The 13384-nt window shown below is 44.2% G+C and overlaps 1 protein-coding gene across 1 annotated transcript in view; it reads right to left on the bottom strand.

The window, feature by feature from the left end:
* Positions 1 to 2810: 2810 nt before the first annotated feature.
* The window catches only part of LOC139399428 (collagen alpha-1(XI) chain-like), a gene marked incomplete at its 5' end in the record, with an annotated part of 33966 nt that continues 23392 nt past the window's right edge, over positions 2811 to 13384 (bottom strand). The window contains 4 exons of the mRNA XM_071144837.1: positions 2811 to 2978; positions 3458 to 3565; positions 3691 to 3798; positions 11305 to 11520. Coding sequence (XP_071000938.1) covers positions 2811 to 2978; positions 3458 to 3565; positions 3691 to 3798; positions 11305 to 11520 — 600 coding nt within the window. The remainder of the gene's footprint in view (positions 2979 to 3457; positions 3566 to 3690; positions 3799 to 11304; positions 11521 to 13384) is intronic.

Here is a 13384-nt window from a genome sequence, read left to right as displayed (position 1 = left end):
ATATATATATATATTTATATATATATATATATATATATATATATATATCACAAAAGTGAGTACACCCCTCACAGTAAATTTGCTGTCCCCTCAAAATAACTCAACACACAGCCATTAATGTCTCAACCACTGGCAACAAAAGTGAGTACACCCCTAAGTGAAAATGTCCAAATTGGGCCCAAAGTGTCAATATTTTGTGTGGCCACCATCATTTTCCAGCACTGCCTTAACCCTCTTGGGAATGGAGTTCACCAGAGCTTCACAGGTTGCCACTGGAGTCCTCTTCCACTCCTCCATGACGACATCACGGAGCTGGTGGATGTTAGAGACCTTGCACTCCTCCAGCTTCCATTTGAGGATTCCCCAAGATGCTCAATAGGTTTTAGGTCTAGAGACATGCTTGGCCAGTCCATCACCTCTACCCTCAGCTTCTTTAGCAAGGCAGTGGTCGTCTTGGAGGTGTGTTTGGGGTCATTATCATGTTGGAATACTTCCCTGTGGCCCAGTCTCCGAAGGGAGGGGATCATGCTCTGCTTCAGTATGTCACAGTACATGTTGGCATTCATGGTTCCCTCAATGAACTGTAGCTCCCCAGTGCCGGCAGCACTCATGCAGCAAATTTACACTGTTATACAAGCTGTACACTCACTACTTTACATTGTAGCAAAGTGTCATTTCTTCAGTGTTGTCACATGAAAAGATATACTCAAATATTTATAACATTGTGAGGGGTGTACTCACTTTTGTGATATACTATATATATATGCATACAAATACACATATATACATACACATACCTATATATACATATATATTCTATTTGTAACAGTGTTATTTCACAAAACTTCTGAACCTATATTTTACACTTTCTTTCCTCATCACCGATATTGCTCATTTAGAGAGTAAACAGTAATGGACCAAGTGTAGAACCTTGTGGGACCCCTTTTACCAACTCCAATGGCTCTGACTGGATGCCGTGGACTCTAACAGCCTGGCCTCTATCCTTTAGATAGTCATGAAACCAACGACAGGCATCCAATCCCAGTCCTTTTGATGACAGCTTACCCAAAAGTATTGCATGATCTACAGCGTCAAAAAGCTTTAGACAAATCTATGAACAAGGCGGCACAGTACTTTCTATTATCTAGGGAACTAGTAATATAATTTACAACACGTACAGTAGTGGTACTGTGGTAGGTCGGTGTTTAGGTCTGAAGCCAGATTGATTACTAGAAAGAGTATTGTTAACAGTTTAAAAAAGATTGTAGTTGCCTATTCACCAATGACTCTAGAATCTTAGCCAAACAGGAGAGCTTAGAGATGGGCTGATAATTATCCAACTCACTACCATCACCTCCCTTGAGGAGTGGTAAAACAAAAGCTGTTTTCCAAGATTTAGGAATCTTTCCTGCGACTAATATTTGATTAAAGATATGCGTCACTGCACTAGCAATGATAGGTGCCGCACACTTGAGTAAATATGGATCCAGATTGTCAGCGCCTAATGATTTCTTAGACTCTATAGCAGATAGTGCACAAGAGACCTCATCTTCTGTGACTTTTTGGAACTTATAAACCGGCTTACTGTTTTCCACATCAGCTGAAGACCGAGGGGCTGAAACAATAGACGGGTCAGGATTATGTTGGCCATTTTTTTCTTTCAAAAAGAAATTCACCAGAAATAAAGTGCAGAAAGATGAGATTGCTCCTGGAGACTAGCGGGTATTGTCTATATACATCCATCAAGACAATGACCCCGGTTTAATGAACAGCTAATTCATTTTGCTCATAAAGACAATTTCCTGTACTGTACAATACATTCCCTTACATTGATGAGTTACAAGCAAACTCAGGACAACACCTCACCATATCCTCTCTTTAGGAATCACACCTCTTTAGGAATCATATCTCTCTAGGTATCATCTCTCTAGGTATCATCTCTCTAGGAATCCTCTCTTTAGGAATCCTCTCTCTTTAGGTATCATCTCTCTAGGTATAATCTCTTTAGGAATCACCTCTTTAGGTATCATCTCTCAAGGAATCATCTCTTTAGGAACCATCTCTCTAGGTATCATCTCTCTAGGTATCATCTCTCTAGGTATCATCTCTCTAGGAATCATCTCTTTAGGAATCATCTCTTTAGGAATAATCTCTATAGGAATCATCTCTCTATGTATCATCTCTCTATGTATCATCTCTCTATGTATCATCTCTCTAGTTATCATCTCTCTAGGAATCATCTCTTTAGGAATCATCTCTTTAGGAATCCTCTCTCTTTAGGTATCATCTCCCTAGGTATCATCTCTCTATGTATCGTCTCTTTAAGAATCATCTCTTTAGGAATCATATTTCTAGGTATCCTCTCTTTAGGTATCTCCTCTCTATGTATCTTCTCTCTAGGTATCATCTTTCAAGGTATCATCCCTTTAGGATTCATCTCTTAAGGAATCATCTCTCTATGTATCATCTCTCTAGTTATCATCTCTCTGTGTATCATCTCTCTAGTTATCTCGCTAGGAATCATCTCTTCGGGTATCATCTCTTTGGGTATCATCTATTTTTTAGGAATCATCTATTTAGGAATCATCTATTTAGGAATCATCTCTTTAGGTATCATCTTTAGGTATAATCTCTTTAGGAATCATCTCTTTAGGTATCTTCTCTCTAGGAATCAACTCTTTAGGTATCTTCTCTTTAGGTATCACCTCTCTAGGTATCTTCTCTTTAGGTATAATCTCTTTAGAAATCATCTCTTTAGGTATCATCTCTCTAGGTATAATCTATTTAGTAATCATCTATGTAGTAATCATCTATGTAGTAATCATCTCTTTAGGAATCATCTCTTTAGGAATCATCTCTTTAGGAATCATCTCTTTAGGAATCATCTCTCTAGGAATAATCTCTCTAGGAATCATCTCTCTAGGAATCATCTCTCTAGCTATCATCTCTTTAGAAATCGTCTCTATGCTCTCAAGTTGCTGAAATTTATTGTGAAGAAACTTAACACGATTAAAAACAGATCATTTACCTCTGGCATTTCACAACAACAAAAAAGATTTCTATTTGGTCTTTAATGGCGGTATTTTAATATTGACGGATTAAACAGCCAGTGGCCAATGAATGGGACTATGGGTCAGCACAACATCAGAAGACAACACAGCACATGATAGACCCCGTGAAGACTCACAGAGACAATGAAAACATCAAACGGTGGTGCTGTGCATGACTGCCAGTGGGCTCCATGGTTAATCCTGTGTGTGTGCATACTGAATGTGTGCGTGTGCGCGCGTGTGTGCGTGTGCTCGTGCGTGTGTGTGTGCATATGTGTGACTGTGTGTGAAGAAGAGGGGGGGGGGGGTTACTTATTGCAAAGCGTGTGACTTTTCACATGCCATAAGCCAATACACTATAGAGGTGATGGCTAGGTGTGTGAGGGTTCATTTGGGGCCCCACCCACCTGCAGACCGATGGGACCAGGGGGCCCGGGGAAACCTCTGGATCCTTCGTCTCCCTTCTGTCCGAACATCCCCTGCTGACCCCTGGGACCGGGCTCTCCATCACCTCCCTGAGGACACAGTGACCATGGTAACACACTGATGGAGCTAATGGCAAAGCGGTATGAGGTACAGCTGAGTGTCTTTCAATGGGGCTAAGGTGGGTCCAAGGCTGGACAGAGACAGAGGTACTCACTGCAGGTCCAGGAGCACCGATGCGACCCTGGAGACCAGCTGGACCGGGAGGACCCTGTTCCCCCTTGTCTGCTTTGCTTCCCTTCTGACCTGGCTCTCCAACCTCTCCCTGGGACACACAGGACACACGTCACACTCACAGGACACACACATCACAACACAGGACACACACATCACAACACAGGACACACACATCACACTCACAGGACACACACATCACAACACAGGAAACACACATCACAACACAGGAAACACACATCACAACACAGGAAACACACATCACAACACAGGAAACACACATCACAACACAGGACACACACATCACACTCACATATCACACAGGACACACACCACACAGGACAAATACACACATATCACACAGGACACACACATCACACAGGACACACACACACATCACACACACTAGAGGTTGACCGATTAATCGGAATGGCCGATTAATTTAGGTATTTTTGGACACCGATTTGGACACCGATTTTTTAAATGTATATACATATTTTGACACCTTTATTTAACTAGGCAAGTCAGTTAAGAACACATTCTTATTTTCAATGACGGCCTAGGAACGGTGGGCTAACTGCCTTGTTCAGGCGCAGAACGACAGATTTTTACCTTGTCAGCTCGGGGATTCGTTATTGCAACCTTCCCGGTTACTAGTCCAACCCTCTAACCACCTGCTCCAACAATGGAAATGCATGTTCTCAAAAGATGGAAGGCAGATTGGAGGAGGTGAGATCAGGTGGGACCATTCTAGCCAATGAAAGAGCAGATACACGTGTATACAGGCCATAGAGATAGATAGAGGACTCATCGTTGTATCTGTGCCATTATAACATCTGTGACAACTAGAGGTCAAACGATTAATCGGAATGGCCGATTAATTAGGGCCGATTACATTGCACTCCACGAGGAGCCTGCGTGGCAGGCTGACTACCTGTTATGCGAGGGCAGCAAGGAGCCAAGGTAAGGTGCTAGCTTAGCATTAAACTTATAAAAAAATAATCAATCTTAACATAATCACTAGTTAACTACACATGGTCGATGATATTACAAGTTTATCTAGTGTGTCCTGCGTTGCATATAATCGATGCGGTGCCTGTTAATTTCTCATCGAATCACAGCCTACTTCGCCAAACAGGTGATGATTTAGCACTGTCGTTGCACCAAACGACGTAAACGGCGTTTTTGGTCCTCCATTAATCGGTATCAGCGTTTTTGGTCCTCCATTAATCGGTATCGGCGTTTTGGTCCTCCATTAATCGGTATCGGCGTTTTGGTCCTCCATTAATCGGTATCGGCGTTTTGGTCCTCCATTAATCGGTATCAGCGTTTTGGTCCTCCATTAATCAGTATCGGCGTTTTGGTCCTCCATTAATCGGTATCGGCATTTTGGTCCTCCATTAATCGGTATCGGCGTTTTGGTCCTCCATTAATCGGTATCGGCGTTTTTGGTCCTCCATTAATCGGTATCGGCGTTTTGGTCCTCCATTATTAATCGGTATTGGCGTTTTGGTCCTCCATTAATCGTTATCGGCGTTTTTGGTCCTCCATTAATCGGTATCGGCGTTTTTGGTCCTCCAATAATCAGTATCGGCGTTTTGGTCCTCCATTAATCGGTATCGGCGTTTTTGGTCCTCCATTAATCGGTATCGGCGTTTTTGGTCCTCCATTAATCAGTATCGGCGTTTTGGTCCTCCATTAATCGGTATCGGCGTTTTGGTCCTCCATTAATCGGTATCGGCGTTTTTGGTCCTCCATTAATCGGTATCGGCGTTTTTGGTCCTCCATTAATCGGTATCGGCGTTTTTGGTCCTCCATTAATCGGTATCGGCGTTTTTGGTCCTCCATTAATCAGTATCGGCGTTTTAGTCCTCCATTAATCGGTATCGGCGCTTTGGTCCTCCATTAATCGGTATCGGCGTTTTGGTCCTCCATTAATCGGTATCGGCGTTTTGGTCCTCCATTAATCGGTATCGGCGTTTTGGTCCTCCATTAATCGGTATCGGCGTTTTGGTCCTCCATTAATCAGTATCGGCGTTTTTGGTCCTCCATTAATCGGTATCGGCGTTTTGGTCCTCCATTAATCGGTATCGGCGTTTTGGTCCTCCATTAATCGCTATCGGCGTTTTGGTCTTCCAATAATCAGTATCGGCGTTTTGGTCCTCCATTAATCAGTATCGGCGTTTTTGGTCCTCCATTAATCAGTATCAGCGTTTTTGGTCCTCCATTAATCGGTATCGGCGTTTTGGTCCTCCATTAATCAGTATCGGCGTTTTTGGTCCTCCATTAATCAGTATCAGCGTTTTTCGTCCTCCATTAATCGGTATCGGCGTTTTGGTCCTCCATTAATCGGTATCTGCGTTTTGGTCCTCCATTAATCGGTATCGGCGTTTTGGTCCTCCATTAATCGGTATCGGCGTTTTGGTCCTCCATTAATCAGTATCGGCGTTTTTGGTCCTCCATTAATCGGTATCGGCGTTTTGGTCCTCCATTAATCGGTATTGGCGTTTTTGGTCCTCCATTAATCGGTGTCAGCGTTTTTGGTCCTCCATTAATCGGTATCGGCGTTTTGGTCCTCCAATAATCAGTATCGGCGTTTTTGGTCCTCCATCAATCGGTATCGGCGTTTTTGGTCCTCCATTAATCGGTATCGGCGGTTTTGGTCCTCCAATAATTGGTATCGGCGTTTTTGGTCCTCCATTAATCGGTATCGGCATTTTTGGTCCTCCATTAATCGGTATCGGCGTTTTTGGTCCTCCAATAATCGGTATCGGCGTTTTTGGTCCTCCATTAATCGGTATCGGCGTTTTTGGTCCTCCATTAATCGGTATCGGCGTTTTTGGTCCTCCATTAATTGGTATCGGCGTTTTTGGTCCTCCAATAATCGGTATCGGCATTTATGGTCCTCCATTAATCGGTATCGGCGTTTTTGGTCCTCCAATAATCGGTATCGGCGTTTTTGGTCCTCCATTAATCGGTATCGGCATTTTTGGTCCTCCATTAATCGGTATCGGCGTTTTTGGTCCTCCAATAATCGGTATCGGCGTTTTTGGTCCTCGATTAATCGGTATCGCCGTTTTTGGTCCTCCATTAATCGGTATCGCCGTTTTTGGTCCTCCATTAATCGGTATCAGCGTTTTTGGTCCTCCATTAATCGGTATCGGCGTTTTTGGTCCTCCATTAATCGGTATCAGCGTTTTTGGTCCTCCATTAATCGTTATCGGCGTTTTTGGTCCTCCATTAATCGGTATCGGCATTTTTGGTCCTCCATTAATCGGTATCGGCGTTTTTGGTCCTCCAATAATCGGTATCGGCGTTTTTGGTCCTCCATTAATCGGTATCGGCGTTTTTGGTCCTCCATTATTAATCGGTATCGGCGTTTTGGTCCTCCATTATTAATCGGTATTGGCGTTTTGGTCCTCCATTAATCGTTATCGGCGTTTTTGGTCCTCCATTAATCGGTATCGGCGTTTTTGGTCCTCCAATAATCAGTATCGGCGTTTTGGTCCTCCATTAATCGGTATCTGCGTTTTTGGTCCTCCATTAATCAGTATCGGCGTTTTTGGTCCTCCATTAATCGGTATCGGCGTTTTTGGTCCTCCATTAATCAGTATCGGCGTTTTGGTCCTCCATTAATCGGTATCGGCGTTTTGGTCCTCCATTAATCGGTATCGGCGTTTTTGGTCCTCCATTAATCGGTATCGGCGTTTTTGGTCCTCCATTAATCGGTATCGGCGTTTTTGGTCCTCCATTAATCGGTATCGGCGTTTTTGGTCCTCCATTAATCAGTATCGGCGTTTTAGTCCTCCATTAATCGGTATCGGCGCTTTGGTCCTCCATTAATCGGTATCGGCGTTTTGGTCCTCCATTAATCGGTATCGGCGTTTTGGTCCTCCATTAATCGGTATCGGCGTTTTGGTCCTCCATTAATCGGTATCGGCGTTTTGGTCCTCCATTAATCAGTATCGGCGTTTTTGGTCCTCCATTAATCGGTATCGGCGTTTTGGTCCTCCATTAATCGGTATCGGCGTTTTGGTCCTCCATTAATCGCTATCGGCGTTTTGGTCTTCCAATAATCAGTATCGGCGTTTTGGTCCTCCATTAATCAGTATCGGCGTTTTTGGTCCTCCATTAATCAGTATCAGCGTTTTTGGTCCTCCATTAATCGGTATCGGCGTTTTGGTCCTCCATTAATCAGTATCGGCGTTTTTGGTCCTCCATTAATCAGTATCAGCGTTTTTCGTCCTCCATTAATCGGTATCGGCGTTTTGGTCCTCCATTAATCGGTATCTGCGTTTTGGTCCTCCATTAATCGGTATCGGCGTTTTGGTCCTCCATTAATCGGTCTCGGCGTTTTGGTCCTCCATTAATCAGTATCGGCGTTTTTGGTCCTCCATTAATCGGTATCGGCGTTTTGGTCCTCCATTAATCGGTATTGGCGTTTTTGGTCCTCCATTAATCGGTGTCAGCGTTTTTGGTCCTCCATTAATCGGTATCGGCGTTTTGGTCCTCCAATAATCAGTATCGGCGTTTTTGGTCCTCCATCAATCGGTATCGGCGTTTTTGGTCCTCCATTAATCGGTATCGGCGTTTTTGGTCCTCCAATAATTGGTATCGGCGTTTTTGGTCCTCCATTAATCGGTATCGGCATTTTTGGTCCTCCATTAATCGGTATCGGCGTTTTTGGTCCTCCAATAATCGGTATCGGCGTTTTTGGTCCTCCATTAATCGGTATCGGCGTTTTTGGTCCTCCATTAATCGGTATCGGCGTTTTTGGTCCTCCATTAATTGGTATCGGCGTTTTTGGTCCTCCATTAATCGGTATCGGCATTTTTGGTCCTCCATTAATCGGTATCGGCGTTTTTGGTCCTCCAATAATCGGTATCGGCGTTTTTGGTCCTCCATTAATCGGTATCGGCGTTTTTGGTCCTCCATTAATCGGTATCGGCGTTTTTGGTCCTCCATTAATTGGTATCGGCGTTTTTGGTCCTCCATTAATCGGTATCGGCATTTTTGGTCCTCCATTAATCGGTATCGGCGTTTTTGGTCCTCCAATAATCGGTATCGGCGTTTTTGGTCCTCCATTAATCGGTATCGGCATTTTTGGTCCTCCATTAATCGGTATCGGCGTTTTTGGTCCTCCAATAATCGGTATCGGCGTTTTTGGTCCTCGATTAATCGGTATCGCCGTTTTTGGTCCTCCATTAATCGGTATCGCCGTTTTTGGTCCTCCATTAATCGGTATCAGCGTTTTTGGTCCTCCATTAATCGGTATCGGCGTTTTTGGTCCTCCATTAATCGGTATCAGCGTTTTTGGTCCTCCATTAATCGTTATCGGCGTTTTTGGTCCTCCATTAATCGGTATCGGCGTTTTTGGTCCTCCATTAATCGGTATCAGCGTTTTTGGTCCTCCATTAATCGGTATCGGCATTTTTGGTCCTCCAATAATCGGTATCGGCATTTTTGGTCCTCCATTAATCGGTATCGCTGTTTTTGGTCCTCCATTAATCGGTATCGGCGTTTTTGGTCCTCCATTAATCGGTATCGGCATTTTTGGTCCTCCATTAATCGGTATCGCCGTTTTTGGTCCTCCAATAATTGGTATCGGCGTTTTTGGTCCTCCATTAATCGGTATCGGCGTTTTTGGTCCTCCATTAATTGGTATCGGCGTTTTTGGTCCTCCATTAATCGGTATCGGCATTTTTGGTCCTCCATTAATCGGTATCGGCGTTTTTGGTCCTCCAATAATTGGTATCGGCGTTTTTGGTCCTCCATTAATCGGTATCGGCATTTTTGGTCCTCCATTAATCGGTATCGGCGTTTTTGGTCCTCCAATAATCGGTATCGGCGTTTTTGGTCCTCCATTAATCGGTATCGGCGTTTTTGGTCCTCCATTAATCGGTATCGGCGTTTTTGGTCCTCCATTAATTGGTATCTGCGTTTTTGGTCCTCCATTAATCGGTATCGGCGTTTTTGGTCCTCCAATAATCGGTATCGCCGTTTTTGGTCCTCCATTAATCGGTATCGCCGTTTTTGGTCCTCCATTAATCGGTATCGCCGTTTTTGGTCCTCCATTAATCGGTATCAGCGTTTTTGGTCCTCCATTAATCGGTATCGGCATTTTTGGTCCTCCATTAATCGGTATCAGCGTTTTTGGTCCTCCATTAATCGGTATCGGCGTTTTTGGTCCTCCATTAATCGGTATCGGCGTTTTTGGTCCTCCATTAATCGGTATCGGCGTTTTTGGTCCTCCATTAATCGGTATCAGCGTTTTTGGTCCTCCATTAATCGGTATCGGCGTTTTTGGTCCTCCATTAATCGGTATCGGCATTTTTGGTCCTCCATTAATCGGTATCGCCGTTTTTGGTCCTCCAATAATTGGTATCGGCGTTTTTGGTCCTCCAATAATTGGTATCGGCGTTTTTGGTCCTCCAATAATTGGTATCGGCATTTTTGGCCCTCCATTAATCGGTATCGGCGTTTTGGTGCTCTATTAATCGGTATCGGCATTTTGGCCTCCAATAATCGGTCAACCTCTAACACACACACACACACATCACACAGGGCACACACACACATCCCACAGGACACATACACATAACACACACACATAACACAGACACACACATAACACAGGACACACACATAACACAGGACACACACACATCACACAGGACACACACACACATCACACAGGGCATACACATCTACAATAACACCTACTTCAAACACTTGTCAGTGTATTGGCAAATTAGTTAATTACCTGCAAAATGTATGTGCAATTACAAATACAAGTGATGCATGGTGTTGGAGTTTAGCTGGATGATTTTGATGGTTTGCTACAACATACTGTATGATTGGCAGCTTAATAGACTGGCTGGATTGTAACCTTCTGGGAGAAAGCAGGAGATAAATCAGACACAGTTTTTACCCTTTATATATCTTCTAAGTACAGTTTGTTTAAGACGATGGATATGCAGACAGAGACAGAGAGAGAGAGAGAGATAGACAGAGAGAGACAGAGAGACAGAGAGAGACAGAGAGAGAGACAGAGAGAGAGAGAGACAGGGAGAAAGAGACAGAGAGAGAGAGGGAGAGAGAGAGACAGAGAGAGAGAGACAGAGAGAGAGAGGGAGAGAGAGAGACAGAGAGAGAGAGACAGGTAGAGAGACAGAGAGAGAGACAGAGAGAGAGAGAGAGAGAGACAGGGAGAGAGACAGAGAGAGAGACAGAGAGAGAGAGAGAGAGAGAGAGACAGGGAGAGAGAGAGAGAGAGAGAGAGAGAGAGCGAGAGAGAGACAGGGAGAGGGAGAGAGAAACAGAGAGAGAGAGAGAGAGAGAGAGAGACAGAGAGAGAGAGAGACAGGGAGAGAGAGACAGAGAGAGAGAGGGAGAGAGAGAGACAGGTAGAGAGAGACAGAGAGAGAGAGGGAGAGAGAGAGACAGAGAGAGAGAGACAGGTAGAGAGACAGAGAGAGAGACAGAGAGAGAGAGAGACAGGGAGAGACAGAGAGAGAGAGCGAGACAGACAGACAGACAGACAGACAGACAGACAGACAGACAGACAGAGAGAGAGAGCGATGGGGAGTGTACTAACCTTGTCACCGTCCTCTCCGGGTGGACCCTGAGGTCCGGCAGGGCCAGGCAGACCCACTGGGCCTTGGACTCCGTCACGACCAGATGGTCCCTGGGGACCTTTCTCACCAGGCCCTCCCTTCTCCCCAGCAGGCCCTGGGGGCCCCTGAGAGCCAGTTCTACCAGACAGACCGATTGGGCCAGCAGGTCCAGCACCACCTCTCTCACCAGGGGAGCCCTGCGATGGAGAGAGAGAGGGAATGAGAGAGAGATGGAGAGAAAGAAGTTGAACACACTTTAAAGATAATGATTGAGGAAAGATGCAAGTTCAGAGTTCTGAGTTTTTAATGTGGGGTGAAATATTATAATATAATATACCGTGGCAGCAGGGTAGCCTAGTGGTTAGAACGTTGGACTAGTAACCGAAAGGTTGCACGATTGAAACCCCGAGCTGACAAGGTAAAAATCTGTCGTTCTGCCCCTGAACATGGAAGTTAACCCACTGTTCCTAGGCCGTCATTGAAAATAAGAATTTGTTCTTAATTTACTTGCCTAGTTAAATGAATGTTAATATATATATATATATATCAGGCCATCTAGAATGACTATCAGAATCCAACATTAGAATGATTAAAACCGCTGATGGCTTCTACCTCGATGGAAAATATCAACCTTTTTCAGAAGCACTGTATGATCCAGCCAGTATCAAACGTAGAAAACAGCAATATAGTACAGGTCATTTGAAGAGAGGGGGTCTCGCTTTTAGTCACTCAGAGCCATTCTCCCTTTTCTTTAGAAGCATTATCATTAGCTAGCCTCTCCTCTCTGAGCAGAACTGAGCAGCAGGTCTCAGAGAGATTGAGGGAGAGAGACGGAAGGGAGCAGGCAGTCTGGCAGGTAGTTGTAATCTAGCCCTGAGGAGTGATCTGACTACTGAGTGAGGAACTGACTGACTGCTGAGGTCTTCAGGGCTCTTCTCTTCACATGCTGCCTCTGCCTGGTGCACAGCAAGCGAATGTTCCAACAGGGAGGGAGGCTGTCGGTGTCGCCTGGAGCTCAGTTAGTTAATATGGCTATGTCCCAACAACACTATGGGCTCGGGGTGTGAGCCTATACCCTTATATAGCTGGTCTTTCTTGTCTCCTTTCCTCAGGGAGAAGTATAGATAGTCTGTGTGAAATCAAATCACATTTTTATTGGTGACGTACAAATGGTTAGCAGATGTTAATGCGAGTGAAGGGAAATGCTTGTGCTTCTAGTTCCAACAGTGCAGTAATATCCAAATAATTATCTAACAATTCCCAACAACTACCTAATACACCCAAATCTAACAAGTAATCAAACAAATCTAAAGGGGTGAATGAGAATATGTACATATAAATATATGAATGAGCGATGGCCGAGCGGGATAGGCAAGATGCAGTAGATGGTATAAAATACAGTATATAATGTGATATGAGTAATGTACAGTGGCTCGCGAAAGTATTCACCCTCCTTCTCAATTTTCCTATTTTGTTGCCTTACATCCTGGAATCCTGCAAAATTTAAGTCATAAAACAGATTCTCAATTGGATTGAGGTCTGGGCTTTGACTAGGCCATTCCAATACATTTAATGTTTCCCCTTAAACCACTCGAGTGTTGCTTTAGCAGTATGCTTAGGGTCATCGTCCTGCTGGAAGGTGAACCTCTATCCCAGTCTCAAATCTCTGGAAGACTGAAACAGGTTTCCCTCAAGAACATTCCTGTATTTAGCACCATCCATCATTCCTTCAATTCTGACCAGTTTCCCAGTCCCTGCCAATGAAAAACATCCCCACAGCATGATGCTGCCACCACCTGTAACGTTCTGAAATTAGTTCCTTTTTTATGTCTTTGTGTTAGGTTGGGGTGGGTAGTCTATGTTCTTTTTTCTATGCTATATTTCTATGCGTTTGGCCTAGTATGGTTCTCAATCAGAGGCAGGTGTCGTTCGTTGTCTCTGATTGAGTATCATACTAAGGGAGCCTGTTTTCCCCATTTTGGTTGTGGGTGTTTAATTTCTGTTTAGTGTCTGTTCACCTGACAGAACTGTTTATTTTTCTCTTCGTTGTTATTTTGTGTA

Source organism: Oncorhynchus clarkii, unplaced genomic scaffold (assembly GCF_045791955.1).
Source record: "Oncorhynchus clarkii lewisi isolate Uvic-CL-2024 unplaced genomic scaffold, UVic_Ocla_1.0 unplaced_contig_4341_pilon_pilon, whole genome shotgun sequence".
Lineage (NCBI taxonomy): Eukaryota > Metazoa > Chordata > Actinopteri > Salmoniformes > Salmonidae > Oncorhynchus > Oncorhynchus clarkii.
Note: the sequence above shows the minus strand (reverse complement) of the source record. Positions and strands in the feature narration are given on the sequence as shown.